This window comes from Solea solea, chromosome 1 (genome assembly GCF_958295425.1).
Source record: "Solea solea chromosome 1, fSolSol10.1, whole genome shotgun sequence".
In the NCBI taxonomy this organism is placed as follows: Eukaryota; Metazoa; Chordata; class Actinopteri; order Pleuronectiformes; family Soleidae; genus Solea; species Solea solea.
Window position 1 is genome coordinate 9765629 of NC_081134.1, and position 21858 is coordinate 9787486.

At 44.4% G+C, this 21858-nt stretch overlaps 1 protein-coding gene and 1 long non-coding RNA gene across 3 annotated transcripts in view; one reads left to right on the forward strand and one right to left on the reverse strand.

Annotated features, from left to right (window-relative positions):
• LOC131470040 (uncharacterized) overlaps window positions 1–16456 on the forward strand; it is a 129712-nt gene extending 113256 nt beyond the window's left edge. The window contains exons 5-6 of the long non-coding RNA XR_009241857.1: window positions 15441–15491; window positions 15989–16456. This is a non-coding gene — a long non-coding RNA (uncharacterized LOC131470040). The remainder of the gene's footprint in view (window positions 1–15440; window positions 15492–15988) is intronic.
• Window positions 1–21858, reverse strand: part of epha4b (eph receptor A4b) — a 73077-nt gene that overhangs the window by 35159 nt on the left and 16060 nt on the right. For both annotated transcript variants that reach the window (XM_058645502.1, XM_058645494.1), the window contains exons 3-6: window positions 18520–18720; window positions 17507–17614; window positions 16736–17087; window positions 2219–2374 (exon numbers count right to left, since the gene is read on the reverse strand). In XM_058645502.1, coding sequence (XP_058501485.1) covers window positions 2219–2374; window positions 16736–17087; window positions 17507–17614; window positions 18520–18720 — 817 coding nt within the window. The remainder of the gene's footprint in view (window positions 1–2218; window positions 2375–16735; window positions 17088–17506; window positions 17615–18519; window positions 18721–21858) is intronic.

Genomic DNA, 21858 nt, shown 5'->3' on the forward strand with positions numbered 1-21858 from the left:
CGGAGACACTTAGCAGTGGATTAATGGAAGAGACAGTGATTAGAGGAGCCTAGCCGACTGTAAATGAGACAGAATGATGATATATTTAAACTTCTTAAGTTTAAATTCATCCTTCAAGAGCATCCGTGTGCTGTTAAACTGCAGACTCCAGGCTGCAGGGAGGTTTTTCACCACATGACGGTAACTGATATGCTGTGGGGCTGCACTGCAGACAATAAATAGCCAGTGGACACTGATCTATGGAAAGTTTCCGGCGTACATTTCTCATGAGTCAGGTACATTTAATGATTTAGAGCGGTTAATATTGCTCGGAACTTCAGCAGAAATGATTAGTGTAGCACCGGGTCCAAAAAGTGTGCAAGTCATCATTTTTTAAGACGCAGAATCAAATGCTCCTATACTTTAAACGTACATCAAAATTAAGTTTGTTTATGTTCCTACACTGATTTAAAAAAATAAGACTAAAGGAGCATTCATCCATCCATCCATCTACTGCTTTATCCTCCACATGAGGGTCGCATGTAGAATGAATATGTTTTTTTTTGTATTTTCTTTGAACAGATTGTCCATTTGCCATTAGGTCTAAAATTGACTGAGTGTGAGAGTGGATGGTTGTTTGTCTCTGTGTGTGGTCCCTGTGATGGACTGGCGACCTGTCCACGGTCTACCCCGCCTACTGCCCTATGTCAGCTGAGATTGGCACAGCTCCCTCCGCGACCCTCACGTGGAGGATAAAGCGGTAGAGGATGGATGGATGGTCCGTTTGTAGCAAACCACAAACCTCACACACCTCATCCATGTAAGGGGTCACCATGCCACCATTGCTTCTGTGTGTGTGTGTGTGTGTGGTAAGGAAACCACTGATTATGGTCGCTCACAGCGCAGCATGGTGCAGACTTCGCGACCGTATGGAAATTTGGCGGTGGTTGGCCATTCAGCCTGACGTCTCATCAGGCCCTGGCTAAGTAAAACGTCCCCAGGGGGCCTGCCGGTAGAGCCAGAGACTTTCCTGATTAGCTTTCCCAGTGGCGAATGTCTCTGAAGTGCAAGAGTGATGGGGGGATGGTCTGAGCGTGGGCATCAGGGATCGAGGCCATGCTGGGGATAATTGAGGCTGTCGGTCATAAATCCGCTGAAAGGATGTGCTGACTGAGCCTGCTAATTCTGTCTTTTATTTTGCTCTAACCGCCACCCCCCCCCCACTGCCCTCGGCCACACCTAACCGTCCATCATCATCATTTCTGCTGACTTCTATAACATTGAAATTATATGTCTCTAATAGTCCGCCCACTGTGCTATTATTTGCCTCAGTCTTGAGCGTCTCCCTCCACGTCTTTCATCTTTCCCATGTTCTCCCCTCAAACCTGTTCAGTGCTCTTCTTAACCAGCCAAGAGAGCATGCAGCGCGTGCGCGTGCGCTCATACATATTTGAACAAACCGTTCCTCATTTCCAGCTGATAACACCTGTCACATCTCACCTGCTGCACTGATTAATAAGTGTAATCTACCATAACCGCATAATGGGTTAGGGTATGTGTGTGTGTGTGTGTGTGTGTGTCTGTCTCTTCCCCACATTCCTCCGTCTAACATGTCCGACATGTCCGACATGCCTTACACTTCGTCCAGTGTACAAACCTGAAACCCAGGCATCCCTGATCCGAGACATTGCTATAACATGGAGGGGTGGGGTTTATGACTTTTTACGCAGCCAGCCTCCAGGGGGCAATTGCTGAATAGACGTTTTGGCTTTCTGTTTTGGAGGCTGTCATATTATTCATCTTTAGGTACACTCACTGGTATTGTGTGTGTGTGTGTGTGTGTGTGTGTGTGTGTGAGCATGAGACGCAGATAAAGACTCAGCATCACCCGTATCAATGTGCTCATCTGACACATCTGTGGACACATCTGTGGACACATCTCCCACTGACTAAAAGATGCGGATTTGTGTGTCGACTGGTATTTACTGCATGTGTCTCCAGTGTCTTGTAATTCAATAGCAGATGAAGAAAAACGGATGCATGAGCCATAAAACTATACACGGAAAAAAAAACATCCATGCAATGCACATTCCTGCAGAAATACACTGCAGAGTAATCAAATCAAAAAAGAAATCCAATTGTGGTAATTGTGCCCTGCTTTACATTATGAAGTGTAAACACTCTAATCCCCAATCGTGCATGTGTTTGGACCGTGGGAGAAAATATGACGAAAACTCACGGGTGCAGGCCATGGAGCGCGGGTCCGTCTCAGCGCGGTAGAAGCTTTTGTCACAGACACATTCGACCGCTTGTTCCTGCGGGGACGAGCTGTGAGGAGGACATTTGGTGCAGTAGGCGTCCGTGGCTGAAGCTTTGTAGGCACCAGGTCTGCATGCTGAGCAAGGACAAGGGGAAAACAACCAACGGTTAGGGAGTGTGATATACTGTACATAAACACCAGCACAAAGGTATTGCATTTGTGTCAGAAATCCCCCATGCTTAAAGGAATAATTCCCCTTCATTTCAGGTCCGTTCTTGTACTTTTTGGCCATCGTTTATGTGGGTTACCATGACGTTGTTCTTGCCAAAGCTAATGCTCAGTAACAGGAACATGGCGATGTTGCTTAAAATGAGTCAGGAGAAACGGAGGAAATTCGATAATCAGGGAATTAAACAAAAGCTCAGGGTTTTTCCAGATAAAAAAAAAAAAAAGAAGAGAATGGTGAACCAATTACTCAAACGGACCTCCTTAAGCATTCATCACAGTTGACAAAGTTCCTTGTTTAACCTTTACTCAGGCTTAACCTCTGCTGTGCATGCACAATCTTTCTAAAGGTTATTTTTTTTGATCATCACACTATTAGCCAATTAACTGGCCTCTCCCTGTTTCCATGTTGTTGATGAGAGAGACTATGAGAGTCAACAGAGACTTGGAAGTGCCCAAAAGTACAAAAGGATGCGAGGAGTTGTCCGACAACAACAAACACTGATAGGACATAATATGTGTCATGCAGCACCCATGGCAAAGAGCGAGAAAACAAAGAGTGATTTAATACATTGTGACTTCCTTTCACATCGGGCTGAAGGCCCCGTGTAACCACAGGGTCGTACAGTGCAATGACAAAGTGCAACAGCGGATCAACTGTCGCTTTTGTTATATAAGCATTAGATCTTCAGGCAACCGGGGGACCAAAAATACACAATTGCTGTCACACCAATAGTCACAGTGGCATAATATGACTATTGCTGGGAGTTGTTACAGTGGGCTGTGTATTAGTCATTATGTGGAGTCGTAAAACTGTGCTCCTGCTCAAAAATACAGCAGCATGCTGAAATCGAGTGGGGACTTGAATGATTTCCCTTTTGAATCCGAGGCAGTCAAATGGAATTCCTGACTTTCCCTTTGGTAATCTGAATATAGATTACCCATGTATTTATTTATACATTCATAGGCTGCCCTGGTATTCCCGTCCTTGCTCACCTTTGCTGCCACGGTGGTAAATAGTTTTGCAGTGAACAGAAGATGTGTGTGTGTGTTAGTGTGTGTGTGTGTGTGAATCGATTGGATCGATGGATGCGATACAATCTGCCAGGTGATGATTGCGTGTTTGCATGCTGTGCGCTTGTGAGTGAGAAGGTGTTAAGTATGCGGGCTAGCGTGTGTATGTATGTGTGAGCGCGGGTGTTCGCTCGCTGATTGCTTGTGCTGGTGGTGAAGGTCATGGATTTAATCAAGCGACATGTCACTCTTCCTAGATAGGCTGTAAATTATCACACACACACACACACACACTCACACACTCTCATATGTGTGTCGTGCTTAACGTGCGGATAGAGGAATGGAAAAGTGGACTAAAAGTTGTGTGATTTTCTCACTCTGGAGGTAAGTTCTTCCACCTGCATGCTGTGCTCACCCAGTTGCATGCAGACAGTATTTTTAGGCAAATCATTCATCATAAGGGAGCAAAGTCCACTAGCACAATCCCCAAAAGACCTGAGAGAACACTGGAAAAGGGGAGGGAAGGGAAGGGAAGAAAGAAGGAAGGAACGAACGAAAGAAAAGAGGTTCTGCTCTCTTTCCTCCTTGCTGTCAGCGTCTAAGGTAATGGGTGCCTATGTGCTGTTCTTGTGTGTTTGTGTGCATTCATCTTGGCCGGGTTGTACGAGCATGGTGGAAAAGCAACTTTTCTCCCGAGACGTTTCATCCGGAGAGTCCTGGCCCCGGGTGCCGGCCTGCCACAGCGGCACAAAGGACCCGGTGCAAAGAGGACAGGCAGGATACCGCGTGCCAGGACCTGGCATCCCAACAACTGCCTGATCAAAACTTTGTGTGAGAATGGGGGCTTGGCTGCTTTGAGTGGAGCTTCCTTGTCTTGATCTGCTGTTTTCTACTCTGCTTTTCCACCTCTTCTCATTCCTGTTTTTATCCCCCCCCCCTTTCTCTCCCATTTTTGTAGGCTTTTTTCTTTCCTCCCCTTTAGCTACTCCCTGTGTGCCCCATGGGAAATGTGTTACTTGACTTGGTTCCCTTATGATTAATGATTTAGCATAGGTACAAAAAAAGGAACAACAAGGCTGAGGACGTAAAGACAGTGCACACATAAACATGTTTCCACTCACACAGTTACAGTGAGTAAAAGTGAAGTCCCAAAGGCTGCGGGGTGTTTGTGGATCAGTCAGCTAACGCCTCATTTGCATCATCTCCAAAGCACCAGTCGTCGTCGTCGACGACGGCGGTGTGTGTTGGTTGTGTGAATGTGTGACATTTGTGAACATGTTTCTCCTAAAGACAGAGAGTGGCCCCAGATCCAGTGTCTAATTAAATATTTATCTGGTCACCAGAGAGACTCAGTGTATTTATGCCAATCGATAGCTCTTAGATATGATATAGTACTGCTACTCAAGACACACCCTAAGTCACCACGCACTGATTGAGAAGGGAACAACCCAACTGTCTCCTCCGGGGAAACGCGGTGCTCTCTGCGATGCAGCTGTTTCTATGATTCTGTTCTGTGTCAGACAGTACATGAAGTATGTGCTACGTTACAAAGATGTGTGCTCTTTTGATATTAACAGTGTTGTGTGATTGGTCAATTACTGACGAACGCAAAGAGAATTCTCACCCAGCTTCTGGTCTCAGCTCTTCATAGCTTACTAGCATCTCTTATTTTCTATTTTATATTGTCATTGTTTCAGTTACTTCTGGATATATTCACATTCCAGAAACTGAACCCTGTGAGTGTTTCACGCGATTGAATAGATTCTGATCATTAGAACTGAATTCTAAAACGTTTATGACATGGACTGATGGGTGTCACACTTGTTTCCCTCATTTTCCTCAGTGTAAATGTATTCCAGTGCTCTCTCTCTCTATATATATATATATATGTGTGTGGAATAACATATAACATATGGCAATTGCTTGTGGGAATGTCAAACGCTGCTAACTCTGCATATTAAGTTCAGGTCATTTATATATAGTTCATAATTAAACAATTACTTGCACACAAACACGTGAGATCCACAGTGGGAGTCGTTACTTTTCTGAAGTTATCACGTCCAGCTGTGTGCTTTCCCCTCCCGTCACTTCGCCTCTCGCTCGTTCAACTATTAATTGCACTCTTCTCTCACTTTCTGCCACGTTCGGTTCAAGTCTAACACTGGCACCCCACTGTCTTCACAACAAAGGGCAGAGCCTTCTGTTTGTGTGAGTGAGAGCGTGTTTATGTATGTGGATGTATGGGTGGGAGGTAATGCAGTGTATATATATACATACGTGTGTGTGTGTGTGTGTGTTTGGGTAAGCCTGGTGTGTTCTTTTAACAGGGAAGTTGTGCAAAGCTTGCTAACCCAGGGGAGATGAGCTCCATAATGGTCACCATGGCAACAGGCTTTCAAGATGGAACCCTTCTAGTACCCCTTGAGTGCCACAGCTCCAGGAACATAGAGCAGCGTGTGTGTGTGTGTGTGTGTGTGAGTTAGGGTGTGTACGTATGAGTGTGTTTTGGCTACCCGAGCATTAGCTGCAGCCAGCTACTTAAAAATTGATACATCAAGCATCGCTGGAGAAACCTGACTGAATTGATTGAATGTGACGTCCTTCATGGCCACCGGGGTCATATCTGTATGTGTGTGTGTGTTTGTGTGTTTGTGTGTTTGTGAAACCCGCTTTGGGTTGAATCGCCGTGTTTTCAAGTTGAACAGGCGCAGAGGCCGAGTTAAACATGGAAAACAAACAAAGCATATTGTATCTGGCGATTCCCTCTATTACTTAAATTACTTGTTGAAAATGGAGAAATGATCTGAAATTCTTAACAAACCACAGATTTTTTGGGGGACACTGCTTATTCATGAGACACAGCACAGTATTTGATGTACTTTGTCAACTGCTTCATGCATGGACATGGAGCAATTATCTCAACATTATCTCAACAGATACAAAATAAGTAATTAAATATCACATCAAGCCTATTTAAATGTTGGCATCGTAGATATCTACTCTAGATAAATCTACAGTATATATATATATATACTGTAGATTTTTTCAAATGTGGACGTCAACATAAATGTTTACTTTCAAAAGTATAGGCAGACACTTTTATATCTCACTGAGTTGTTCTATTGTGGGCTGTGTCATGTAATATCCAGCAGTTTCATGATGTCATGATAGTCTTCAGTGGAACACAAACGAAAACTACCTTTACTTTGACATATGAGTCCATCATTTGTAGACTCAGAGTGGGCCAAGTGTTCTTTGTGTAATTATTTTAACTATCACTGTTCACCACATGCATGCCCTTTTGTTTTAGAGACACACCAGGCAGGATCACACAGTGGATAATATAAGGTGCGTGCACATGGAAGACATACACTAGGCCTCCCTGATTGACACATCATGACAGATCCTGACTGTGTTTATGGTATCTTATGACTCCTCTGACACACACACACACACACACACACACACACACCATGTCCAGTGTATGAAGCACATGAGTACACTCAGACTACTTTCTGCTATACTCTCTGTTCTCTGGATACCAGCCAATTACTAAGCGCAGCCAAGGGGAACTTTGGGACGAAGCTCCCTCATTTTCTGCTTCTGTCCATATCTGTCTTTGTGTGTTTCTGTTTTTCTTCCCCCGTCTGTCTACTTCTATTTATTTGACTCTTACTGTCCTCTTCATGTTTGTGTCTCTTGCTCTCCCTCCGACCATCCCTCCTTTATCCTGTGTGTCTGTGTGAATATGTGTATAGATAGATAGAGTCTGCCTGTGTGTGTGTGTGTGTGTGTGTGTGTGTGTGTGTGTCTTATTTCCCTGTGGACTGTCTGTCATAAGTTGACCCTGACCTTATCCAGAGCCCCTGCACAAATATTTACTCTCTCGCTGACAGGCGCGCGCACACACACACACACACACACACGTACGTAAAAAAGAAAATCACAGGGTAGTCTTCTCAATTTCAGTGCAATTAAAGAAAACACACATCCACACAGACACACACTTCTCTCGTGGTAATCCAAGCTGATGGGTCACTAATTTTGAGCCCGAGTCATTGTGCTGCCGTCTAAAAACAGATTAAATAGATACCAGGTGCATGTGTGTGTGCTGTGTGGACAGGGTCACGGGGCGAGGGGCAGAGAGACAAAAACCAAGAAGTAAAGAGAGCGAGGGAGAGCCATGACAGGCCTATAGAAGTGTTGGGAGATAGCGTCACCGACTGAATGTGTCTATTTTGCAAGGCAACGGCACACAAACATCCACCTTCATCCACACTGTCAGACAAACACACACACATTTTGTGTCAAATGCCAGTAAACGTGCCCGCGTGAGCCGGCCCCGTGACCAGCGGAGTGTGTGTAGGAGGAGCGCTGCACCTCTTTTCCTCACTCACTCGCGTTATTTTCAGTTCATCACTTTCAATAATTCATTCTCTCGGGCAGAGTCAGAAAGGAGAGCCCCCCGTGCCTTTTTCTCCGTGTCACCGGCATTCACACACATGCACACTCGCTTGTTTTCGAGTGGGAGGCCATATTCCCGTTGCCTCTAATCTGTGGGTTTGGCAGTGATCCTCTTCATCAGGAATAACTCACAACAAATCCACGACGGCAGTGAAATCTGCACGTAAAAAGATGAATTCTGTTACCTGAGCACCTTGCACAAATTAGGGTTTACATATTTTTCTGTATATTTTTTTTATATTTATTGTTTTTCTTTATGTATATCTAGAAGAGAGAAATCACGCCACAGTCCGTTTTTTAAGTGGGACACTAACATAACAGAAAAGTAAAGGAAATGTCAAGAAAGAGAATGCTTGATGTCCAGCTCAGCCATGTATAATAAATAGAAACTGTCCTCAAGTGCTATCTGCAGTGTCCATTTAGTGCCATGTAGGAGGTGAGGAGCTCCCTCCAGGGAAAGAAACGCCTCTTTTGTGTTCGACTGCATAAAGTCCGCACCGCGCTTTTCATCTGACAAATAAATATTGACAGAACAATTGGATGTATGGGCAGATGTGTATATGAAGCGGCTCCCTCACGGTCCATCCTGAGGATGATTATATTATGTGATCATCGACCTCATTTATTAATTATGTCTTTAAATGAGTGGTGTTGTGGATGGCTTGCACATAACCGTAGCATCTGTTGCTGATGCTACAGATACCAGAGTACCGGGATTACCTCCACGAGCTGAACGCTGCAACTGCTACAGTACAGTCGCTGCATTTTGGCCCGTTTACTTGTAAATATGGGGATATTTACAAGTAAACGGGCCAAAATGCAGCGACTGTACTGTTGTTTTTAAAATGAAACTATCTAAGTGTGACAGTTCTTTGTTATGGCCAACACTGGAGCTGAAAAGACTATTTGGAGTTTCTAAATGGCTGCAGAATAATTGTGCCGCGGAACAGCCCATGAAAATGGCACTTTGACCGTGGCCATATCTGAACACGGTGTTTGGAGCTAAGCAATAAGGCAATAAATGTGTAACACCAATCCAATCAGGCTGACAGAGCAATCAAACATCTGGAAGCCATCTATGAACTGGGGAAGGGGGGTGGGGGGGTGAGGGTGAGGGGGAAGGGGTCAATGGCTTCTTTCCTGTTCCTGTGCTTGTGTGCCTCTGCTGCGCTTCGTTCTCCTCTCTTGGAAAGCATGACATCATAAGTGGAGCAGACGCAAACGTGATTTTGAACGCTAAATGTTAAAATGATGAACTTTCCCACGAGTGCGCACATGTTTATCGCTAAATGGAACACAACTGCATATGAAACACAGCCAATTAATGACAACTGTACCCACAGGAGACACACTCCGCCCTACACACCTCTCTCCTCTCTCCTCTCTCCCTGCCTCTGTCTGCGGGGAATAGTGCTATTTAAGGACGTGAGGAGCTGAAACATGCGTTAACACTTTCTCAGTCCTTGGCCTGCTTTCCCTCTGTTTCTCTGCGCCTTTTGTTCACACAGCACAACCCACTGCACCAGACTCGACTGAGCTATATGAGGTCCTGGCTCCCAAAGCAATCTGCACGTCCATTGGTTTCATAAGAGCTAACACTGCAGCCATGCAAACTCCATCTTGGTCTGGCCAGTGATCTGCCATGATGAGAGAGGAGCTACGCTGGGAGGCTCTGTGTGAAAAGACATTATCTGGGTCAGTGGTGTGTGGGTATGTAGATAGAGCCTGTGGTGTGCAGAGTGCCTAAGCTTTTGTGGTTCTGTGTGTGTCATTTGTTCAAGCACAACATAGAGGAGGTGAGAAGGAGGGAGACGACAAGGGGATGGGGTCGAGGAGGGGCATGTGAGGGAGTAGAGATTAAAGGTAAATGAAGGCAGAGGTAGCTGTCGTTATCGAAAGGAATGAAAAGTGAAGGGGAACACGTACAAGGACTGATGAATGGCCTTTACTTGGCCCATATATCCATTTGTCCTTTAAGAACATCTGTCTAGTGATAACACCCTGCTTCCTAGCATTTTAACAGCTTAATGCCCTAATGCCTGCAGCATTGTGCAGACACACACACATGTACCTGCACACATTGTGTGAACTGCACACACACAACAATCTCTTTACTTGCTTTCTAAATCCTTCTGTTAGCCACCCACTCCTTTACTACCCACACCTTTGTGCTCTAAAGCTCCCCGAGCTGCCACCAAGAGGAGAGCAAAGAGATGTGAAGTGTGTGTGTGTGTGTGTGTGTGAGTGAATGAGAGAGAGAGAGAGAGGGAGAGAGCATAGGAAAGGACGAAGCCCTTGACCTTCAGAAATCTGTATGTGATCAACTTAAGAATGCTCACTTTACCTGCTCCCTTAACTGTCCACTCACACATGTATGCACACACACACACACACACACACACACACACACACACACACCTACCTCTCTTTAGTCAGAATAGAGGCAGAGATCGAGCATCAAGCTCTATGTTGGCAATAAAAGCAGCTTCTTGAATAAGCATTGCTTTTAACACACACACACACACACACACACACACACACACACACATACACACTAAATGAGCAAATTAACTCAATTTCTTTCACAGGTGCAAAGATGAACCTCTTCCACATCTGTTTCCAGCTCAAGCTTTTAATAATCCACAATCCTTTAAAAGTGCCTCGCATTGTGTTCTGCCATGGTCTTTCATAATATGCATCTGTGCATGCGTCACATGTCCTCCACTAGACCACTAGATCGGCTGAACGGTATGTGCAGGAGGCCTCTGCTGCCTGTTTGTCACTGACCAGCCACAAAGCTATTTCCCTTTCATCATCAGCATGGGTTGAGCAATGTTTTCCAAAAAGATCAAACCGCTGTTTTTTTTTTGTCTACAAGCTTTAGTTATCCCTCATCCCAAACGTTATGGTCTCACAGTCGTAGTCAAGCATGTAAGTGACTGTGAAGTGGTGTGAAGTGATGTTTGCCTGGCTTAAAGGTTATACACCTGTGCCTTGGAGGAACACTTCAGCCTAAGAATTCTTTTATGGCACACAGCAGCTGTTCTTTGCTCCATCTCTGGAGCAGTGTTTGGTTTTCGTCTGTGTGCAGGGACAACCTGGAAAACCTCGACATGACAGGAAAATGACTCTGTGCCCCAGACTCCGCAAGACAGAGTCTGGAACATAAAGAGCAACTTGTTGTTTTTGCTTTAGTTTGTTTTGCACAGATTACAGATTATACTTCAATTTCATAATATCGTTAATAGGTGGATGTTGTTACTATCCAAGCTTGGGTAACACTTTAGATTAGGGAACATATATATACCATTAATTAGTTGCTTATTAGCATGCAAATTAGTAACATATTGGCTCTTAATTAGTCATTATTAAGTACTTGCCTTATTACATACATGCCTTATTCTGCATGGCCTTATTATACAACCAGTAAGACATTAACTAAGAGTTTTCCCTCAATAATCTCAGAACTATTGCTTATTAGTAGTAAGTAAGGAAGTTTTTGTATATAAATTACAATGTCAATATGTTTTGTTTAGTATGGACTTTATAAGGTGGTATTAATAATAATAATAATAATAATAATAATAATAATAATAATAATAATAGCAGTAGTAGTAATAAGCAATAATTCTGAGGTTATTGAGGGAAAACTCTTAGTTAATGGCTTACTGGTTGTGTAATAAGGCCATGCAGAATACGGCATTAATAAGTACTTAATAATGACTAATTAAGTTACTATATATGTTACTAATTTGCATGCTAATAAGCAACTAATTAATGGTGAATATGTGTTCCCTAATTTAAAATGTTACAGTGTTTTCGTCATATTTACTTTAAGATATGATTTGTAGCATTTCTGCATTACTATATCTAAGAATGATGACCCTACTGTTATATATTTTGTTAAGCTGGTGTATTTGACACACACACAGTCAAAACGTCTAAAATGCACACAAATCCTCATTTCTATTCGTTGTAATGGACTGTTTCATTTGGCTGCTTTAGCACCTTTGAGTTAGAGTGGTGATGGTGGTGAAGACAACACTTCCCATGATCCCACGGTGCTTCCAAGTGTCATCAAACTAGATCTTTTGTTAATGCGTTGATTGAGAGACCTCCATGCATTTTAGGTGTTGTCAGCTTTGGCATCTAACTCTAGTCCAATTGCTTCTCTAATGTGCAGACTTAAGTTCGATTTGATTTTCTCATCATACATTGAGGAAGAGCGCATCAAAGTGGAAGTTCTTTGCGTCATACTGGCAGCATCACACACACAAACACATGAGAAGAAAGGGGAAGGAGGAGACCATTGGACGGGTACAGCAGGCAGACAGACAGACAGACATGTCACGCTGACCTACATTACTTTTGCCCGCTGAGAAGGGGAGATGGGAGAAGAGTGGAGAGCAAGAGAACCCATGTCGAGGTGACAGGTGTCCATCCTTCTCCACTCTGACTCCTCCATCTCACAGGCATCGGAGGCGGTAATTGGTGCTGTCAGATACACAGAGAAGGATAGAACACACACACACACACACACAAATACATACTTAGTCACTGCTGTGCGCACTCACACGCACACACACACGCAATCCTGCCCCTTCAGCGTGTACCTCTGGGGTTTAGAGCAGGAGCGATTTGAGAGGAGGAATTCACTACATCCTCTAACAGCTGTGAGACAGAGACAGCAGGAGAGGCCAAGGGAGTGTGGGGTGGAAATGGAGCGGGCAGAGGGAACGGTGGCAGACAGGAACACAGAGGGAGAACAGAGACTGAATGAACAAGAGACTGAGAAAGAAAAGCAAAAGGAGCTTTCATGGTGGGAGGCATCGGCTTGCACAAACAAAGCCCACTGCATGGAGCGCAAAGAGATGGAGGAACGTCGGGAATGTGAATGTGTATTTGTCGGAGAGAGAGAGAGAGAGAGTTTGAGAGAGAGAGAGATTATGCAACTCCAGCGGTGAGCGAGCAGATGAGAATGATTTCACGTGTTTGAGCGGCAGAGCCGTGGCGAGCTAATCTGAAGGTTTCCACTAACATTCGCTCAGATTGTTCCATTTCTCCCGTCAGATTTGAACAAAAAACTTCCAGGTCAATTCTTTCAAGAATCTTTTTTTTACAAACATAAAACATGTCAATTATGACATCACTGGCAAAAGGGAGAAGTTGTTTGTTGGCGCTTGCGTTTGTCAGTACGAAGAGGGACGAGCCTTTGGTGTGTCGTGTCAAGCATCGTTCCGCAAAAAGAAAATCCTAGTAGATAACTATTCTCTATTCCACAGATGTATTGTGCCATACAGTATATGAAGTTGTCCTTTTTTGTCTGTGAAAACCATGAGAAAAATATAGTAGGAGACCAATATAGAAGTAGATTTGTCATTTTTCTGTGCATTTAGTTTTAACTTCATATAACACATCTAAGAAAACAGCCTTAAGACCACATTTAATCCATTTTTTTTTTTAACATAAAAACACTGTGGTGCTTCTTGTTTGGGGACATGGAGCAAGCATGGGTGGCAAAGTAGAAAAGGAGAAAGATGAACCCGTGATCTATAAATGTTTAAAGAGAGCAGACATAGGAGATGAGTGTTGCGAGGAGGAGGAGGAGGAGGGAGAGACAGTAAAACGAATGGCGAGGTGAAAAGAAGAAGACAATACTAGAAGATGGGTGAAGGGCAAAATGTGTGGGGGGGTGGTGGAGGGGGGGGGGGGGGGTGAGGTAGAGAACAGTCCCATTTTAGAAGCAGACACCAGAACAAGGTTAGAAAATAGCAGTGAGGAGAGGAGAGAGCCAGGGATGGAGAAAAGGGGGCTGTAATTGGAGGTGTCTGGTGTTTGTCTAACACAGAGAAGCTAGTAATGATTCCATTAGCGCCTCACACCAAGAGACAGAGAGACAGGGACACACAGAGAGAGAGAGAGAGAGAGAGGGAAAATCAGAGACAGAGAGTGACGCGGAGACAAAAAGAAGGTGGGGAGGCCAAAAACACTGACAAAGATTTACACTGAACATTAGACCTGGAATACGGTGAGCATCGGAGCAGCTTGATTGTGGAGAGGAAGAAAACAGGCATGCACAAAAGGAACAAGGGAAAGGGAATTCATGGTGTCTACTGAAAAGCTTGTTCACCTGTGCCATGCTAATAATTATGAATGCACCTCCAGTCCCTCCCCCCCCCCCAGCTCTCTCCCTCACCTCACCCCTTCATCTCTTTGTGTGACAGCAAACGAGCGACAGGGTGATTTAAATGCATTAGCAGAGCATGTTTTCCTTATGGAGGTCCCTCAGACTGTGTCGGGGTAGGAACCCTTTGTTTGGTGCCGAGGCTGAGCGCTGAGAGAACTCTTTAAAAGCCTAGTCCTCTGTTCTCTCTGGGACACATTAAAGGGCTGTGTCCTCTCATGTCTTTGTCTCTAAGCAGCACGGTGATTATTGATGCGGCTGCATTAGTCGGCGAGTGACATTTTTGAAAAAAGGAATGAAGCGCGATGAGAATCCGTGCACGTGTGGGCACGGAAATACCGAAAGTCGTTTGAATAAAAGAAAAGAAAGACGGTTTCCTGCAGGCTGTCATTTCTGGCACTATTTCTAAGGCAAAAAAACAAAAAACAAATATCTAATGTGATTTCAGCTGACATACATGGAGTAGAGTCTCCCACTTACTGATATGCAAAAATCCTGGAAAAATGTTTTTCCTAATATTGAGTAGGTGGCACAGACAGCCCTGAGGCAGATAAGCTTCAGCTCCCCACAAAGGAATTGAAAAGCTTTTTGATTGTTTCCAGAGTAATTGCCACACCAGGAAATCTGCCTTGAAATGGAGTTAAAACCCCAAATCCTCGCCTCTCGTACTGTGCTGAGAACACTCGGCACATATCCAGTGCATGTACACCGCGTCCGGGGTGACCATCACTTATACGACAAAGGACACATATATTTCCTGAACTCTGACCTCGGGCTGTCAATAAGGCTCAATCACGAGCTCCGCACACACACACACACACACACACACACACACACACACACACACAAGCGTAGGGTGATTGAGTTAAAGCCAGCTCGTGAAACGCGCTTACACGGCTGTATTTATCCTCTGCGGGGTGATAAGAATCGGGGGAGTAGACTGATGAGGTCATGGAGACCACTGGGGTCAGCCGCTTTGCTGCGTCAGACTTGAATAAAGTTTGAATATTGGGCCTCGTTGACCGACACAGTGTAGGCAGTGAAATCGTTTGAGATCAAGTGCAAGCATGTCATCTCACAAGACAGACGTGTTTAGCGCAACAGTCAGTGTTTGGTGATTGAGACGCAGCCAGAGTTCTGCCACAATCTGTGCACATTACTGCAGAGTACAGCTTGTTCCTTTTCACTTGCCTCTAAGGCCTAACTGCCAAGTTTTCGGGGTATCTTGGCTGCTGCTTCTCCCAAACAACTGAAATTGTATTATGTGCACCGAAGTTTGCTGTGATGAATATCTATGATTCCATTTTCTTTTAGGGGAGGAATTGAGCCCATCGGGGGCCGGGGGACGCCGCGAGTCTAATACAGGTAGCTCATTTCAGCGAATGTGCACGCGGTGTACACACAGACACACACACACACACACACACACACACCCACACCATCTGCAGAGTTTTATGACTCAATAATCTGCATCCTAGGGCATACCTTTTCCTCGTCTCTGCTACAACTCAAACTCACATCAATAAAGCGCTTTCTCGCACACTCTCTCACCTCTTTCCTCTTCTCAGCGGGGAAAATGAAATATTCAGGTCTGACGTGTGTGTGTGTGTGTGTGTGTGTGTGTACACACGCACTTGAAAGACACAAGGAGATGCCTCAAACCAACTCCTACCCTTTAGTCTGTGAGACTAACACTACAGTGTGCGGAGCTCAATATAAGTCACACTTGTTTTAGACTGCAGCCCAAATCAGTTTTGTAAGCATATCTGATCAGAATCTGATCTTCCTGACCAACTGGTGACATTGATCAGATTCAATCTGCGTGTGTCCATATTGACATTATCTACTCTCGTCTTCCACAGGCCAAATATGATATGGTGTCAATGCGGGGGCTTTTATTCTGAAGAGTTGTGTTCCGTCATCTGGCAAATACACAACACTCCAGTGGTTGCGTATCACTTCTGATGCTGCGACGGAGATGCCACGCGACAGATTCACATTCCGTGGAATCCCGGGGAAGACGCTTTGAAATCCTATCTGAGGAACTGAGGTATTCAGATCTGTAAACACCACCTCCATATGTGTTTTTTCAAGCTAGATATGCTTCAAAGTCTGATTTGGGGACTAAGACACACCCAGGGTGACACACCCACACCCACAGACACCCATACCTGCACAGCAACAGTGCATCGGTGCGTCATCGCATCACAGGTTTTGCAACACAAATGTTCGAGGGATGAAACGTTGCACACATCACAGATTATCATCATATAGAGTGCAGGACATATGTTAAGTGTTAAAGCTGTAGTGCGTAACCTTTAAATGTAAACGGACGTCAATCACAATCAAACCCTTCTCAAATGAATGTACACAATGCTGATTAAGCCCGTCAGATCCACACGACTCTCCCTGAGTCGAGGCAGTTACAAGTTACACACTGCTGCTTTAAAAACTGTAGTTTACTGACTTTTTGCAAAGCTTCCAAAGCTTCTCATATATTTTGACGCATACTTTTTATACTAAACTTTATCCGACCTGTGCATGCACGGACGCCGCTCTCTCTCAAATACATCCCACACACGTCCCCCCGGGATCCCCGCCCCACTCACGCTGGCAGACGTCCTTGTTCTCCTCGAAGCCTGGTTTGCACACGCATCTCCCGATGGGAACGAGCCAGCCTCCGTCTGCGCTACAGTACATCTTGGGAGCCTCAAACTCCTCGGAGGCATTCACACACACGCCGTGGACCTCCACCAGTGCAGTGTCGCCACCTGTTATTGTGTCAGGAAACTGGGCCAAGTTGAGCACGGTGAGGGCGCACTTCTTGTAGAAAACTCTGACAGAGACCAGGGCGATGCAGGCGCCCAGGTCCTGGAAGGCCAGGTAAAAGCCTTTTTTACTCAGGTTGCTGATGTCGCGCACCTCCGTGTTTAGCTTCATGACTCGATCGCCAACATCCACCTGTGAGCAAAGGAGGATTTGCATATCTTAATTCTTTAAATATTCAACGAGGGCAAGATTTTTTTTTCATCTCATTCTATTTTTGGGAAAATGTTTCCCTAAACTCAGCATCTGCAAGACTGAAATAATAATGTCCTTTATTATTTTTACAACCCACACTCAAGCACTGATTTATTTTCCAAAGATATATCATTTTGGATCACACAACCACATACAGTTATAGTTACAAAGTAACTGGAAACCTCTGTTTATAGGTTGTTTTGCATTATTATGCAAATGTTCATGTCCAATGCACATGTAACAATGTACTTTTACATATGACATTTATGGTACACATGCTCTAAGTACTTCTTTGTGCTTATGCATGCTGTGTGTGTGTGTGTGTGTGTGTGTGTGTGTGTGTGTGTGTGTGTCCATACCTGCGTAAAGCTCTCATCTGCAGCAATGGTATCAATCTTGAGGTACTGGCTCTCCTTAATGAACCACAGGTTAGGGTTGTTGGACTCGTAGTAGTACATGTTGAATGTCTGCAGAACAAATACAGGCGTCCGTCACCTTTCAAGCTCCTTGTTACAGTTAAACTATACATATGCTAAAGCGACACAGATAAAAGTGAGAGCATTTGAGCCAGGCTCTTATAGATCTCCGCCTCAGTCTCTGTCTGCCGCTCCATGCCGCGTCACATTATCTCCGCTACTCATTGTGGAGATGTAATGAGAGTGAAACGAAATGAATACAGAGAAGTGGTGGTATCAGGAGACAATGGGGGAACAGTAAAGAATATATATCCTGAGGTATAATGTACAGGGAGCCAGAAAATAGAGAATCATTTGTTTCATTTCCGCAGCTATTCTCTCATGTTCATTCTTTCCCGCCTACTATCTATTTATCTACTCATCAGCCACCAGTATTCAATGTTTAGTTAATACTCTATTAGACGAATAACATCTATTTCAAGGTTCTTTTGCTTCTCTGCAGTGTAATGTAGTGTACAATTTGCATAAAAAGCAGCAATTCCATAGCAATTGAAATAAAACTGCCACCTATTGTACAAACCTTCTATTAATGTACTGTATTATCATAAAATTAAATGATCAATTTTCTGGGACAAATCATGATCACCAGTTCAAATGTATTTTTCATAGAAAATAAACTATAGTTCTATAGTATAGTTTTTTTTTCTTCCCCCTGCTTTGTATTTTCAGCTGCACCAAAAGCAAACAGAGTTGTCATTAGCATTCATTTAATTTGATTTAAGTTGATTAGTTAAGCACCATGGGAAAATGAAGGGGTTTGCTCCATTTGAGATCCAATTTTCACGACACTGTGTCTCCTACGTTTACATCATTCAGAAGTTGTTCAGATGTAAGGTGAGGGTAAGGGTCTAAGATGTGTGTGTGTGTGTGAGTGTGTGTGATGAAGTGACACGGACCTCCTTGCAAGTACCAGGGACCCCCGGCAGACTATTACAGTCCCTCAGGGTGAACTTGATCTCAATGTAGACTCGCTGCGCTCCTTCCCGACTGATGTGACGCGTCCTCAGCCAGTTGTTCTGGTTGGCCTCCATGACGTTGCACACCTGGTAGGTTCTCATTGGAGTGTTCCTCTCGTCCATCACACTGATCTCCTCCCACTGAGAACGAGAAGTGGGGAGAAAGAGAAAAGACGTTTTAGTTTAAGTATAATTCTTTATTTAAATTGAAATCTCTAGGGTGTAAAAATTAGTCACGTCTAATGCTGAGACTGTAGATTGGTCACATCAAAAAAAAACTATCTTGGCCTTTGTATACCAGACAGGATGTTGTTCTTTGTTTGTGTGCTAAGCTTTGACGTCAACATGCCCTGGCTGCTAAACAAGGTGGCATAAGATGGCAGCGTCCTTAATGTAAGCCCCTTGTCTAAAGTACATATATAAAGTACATTCTTAAGGAAATAAAGTCAAATAATGTTTATTTTAAAAGGATTACACACTTATACAAATATGTATGGGCGGTATATTCCATTTCTGCCAATACACTCTCCTATATGTTACTCATTGAACCTTTAACTCCGTCTAAAGTTGGGTTCCTCTGTTGTAAGCAGATGAGTGGAGGATGCTGAAAGAAAGAAAGTAAAGTGAAGGAGAATCCTTTGAAATCACAGTCCAGGTGTAGAGTGACATTCGCCCTGACAACAGCACCACTCAGCTGCAAGATCATCCCATTTCCCCTAATAGTCACCATAGTCCAAGTGTTGCTCATGGGAAACAGTGGTGTAGTGCAAACCAACACTCGGGCTACATGCCCTCTGTTCATGTCTGGGTGAATATAAGTCATGATCTGTGTCCACATGACTGAAGGACTGTCTTTGTGCGCAGAGAGAGAGCGTGTTTCCCTTAAGTGACTGGGTGATTTAGTGCTTAAACGTTAGCATTTGTGTGTGTGTGTGTGTGTAACGGTGAGAGTGAGAGAGAGTGAGAGAGAGAGAAACTCGGAGAGAAAGAGGGAGTAGGCAGGACAGAGCTACTTTGTCTCCCGTCATCTGCTACCATCTGTTTCCACTTCTAAGGCAGTAATTGAGAACACTTCTCGCATGAGCTGGAAAACATTTCTATCTCCATAGACGCACACACACACACACACACACATAACGGGACACACACGTATATTTAAACACAAACAAATGGAGAGATGTCTGTTCCTTCAAGAAACGGAAAATAAACCAATGTGGTGTCAATGTTTCAAGAGATTTGATCTGTTCAGGGGGAAGCCAACTGGATTTTCTGAACACTCATGTATAAGTGTGCGTGGACACACACACACACACACACACTGTGGACCACCATCTTTGCTCCTGCCATCATCATAATACATAATATTGAAGCGTTGAGCTCCTGATTGATGAGCACTTGATGGACCTTTATTCCACGTCCAACCATGTAAACACATTATTCACATACTGTATCCAATGTGCACACACAACCTAAGACCCACCTGTCGTCCCTCCTGTGTGCTGAAATTCAAATGAAAGCAGAAGCAAAGAGAAAGAAAGATGAAGGGGAAAAAAAGGGGAGGAGAAAACAGGCCACTGAAATGCAAAGAAAGCAGCAAACGGCCAAAGAAAAACTTTCAAACACGCCTAAACTAAGGTTGGATTCTTGACATTAATCTGATGTGACGGCCCAACAACCCAGCGAAAGCTTGACGCATTTTTCCGCCAGATCCTGAGCACTAAAACAGATCCACATGAAAAACACACACACACACACACACTTTCTCCATCTCTCGTGCACACTCGGAATCTTTTAAACTCTACACGCCCCCCCCCCCCACTGAAATGTCTATTCTGTGTGTAAACTGACGCAAAAACAAACCGTGTACTCCGACGAGTACAGACACACAGGAAAGAGAGTCAAACATGAAGGAAGGAGGAAAACAAACAAACAACAACCGTAACCTTCAGCAATCAGCGGACACAAATGCCCCTGGCAGGGCGTTCGGAGTTTGAAATGAACATATAAGTGGTGTGTCATTGAAGTCTTGCTTAACGTTGTACAAACACACACGAGGACTGTGAGTCATTTTGATCAACCGCACTCGATTCAATTAAAGGAACAAAACACCAGACGGAGAGAGAAAGAGCACGCGAGAGAGAGAAGGATAGAGATAAATGAATGTTGGTGAATTACAGGCGCGCCTGGCAGCTAAATAGACCCATCTGTGCGGAGCTGGGACCAGTCGGACATCACAGGACGGTTGCACACACCCCCACACACACTCAAAAACACACACACACACACATACACAGAGCTGAATCTCCTGGGAGCAGCGATTAAAGCATTTATGGGAAAAGTCATTGAGGGATAAAGAGGGCTTTATGATGTCTTTGTTTATTTCTTTGTAGACAGAGTTTGGAGTGGCTGGATTTCTGCCACTTCCTCGTGAGTGACTTGTTTCCCTTGTCGGCGAGTCTGTGCATTGTCACTCTTGCCTGGTGTAAAGCACAGGTGTGTCCATGATCAGGCAAACAACCTGCTTGTGAACGATACGCACGAGCAAATGTTCCAAAAATACAACTGGGACAATGTTTGTATCGGCTGAAGAGTTGGAGCCTGAACGCTGATTAACGTTCGGAATGAAACTCTCCTCCCTGAACCCTCAATCACCTCGGCCAATCAGCACGACGGAGCCTTGCTTGATTTCTGAAGTGAAGCACAGACGTCAGACTGGGGTTTAAGTTCAACCATTCACCGGCTTAACATAATATCCCTCCTCCTGCAATCATCTGATGGGTACACCTCGGACATAATTGGCGTCCAAACTCTGGAACGAGTTGTGGCTCGGTGAGGGTGGGGAAGCCGATGAGAGGGGAGGCAAGAGCAGAGATGGAAAATGAAGAGAAGGAACAAAGAGGGAGGCTGCCATTGGAGGAGCGGACGGAGATGTGGTGGGGCCTCCCGTTTGCAAACATCATTAAGACGTTCTGTTTTGTGTCCTTCATGAGGAGCACCCCCCCCCCCCCCACTGCCTGGTGACAGAAGTGGGTCTCTCTGCTCAGTCTTGGGAACATCCGACCCTGCACTGTTTGGATTAAGCGTGACCTTCGGGGGTCAAGTGTGGTTTTAGATTCTAATTCACATAGACGTTGGTCTCAGATTGGTGGGAATGGCCACTCACTGAGTCCAATTCGCAGGTTTAAGGTTCAAAGGACAACTAGATAATCCCTTTGATATAAAACATAAGACATTCAGCCTTTGGCACCTTTCCCCTCCTTCAGGACTTTATCTCTCTCA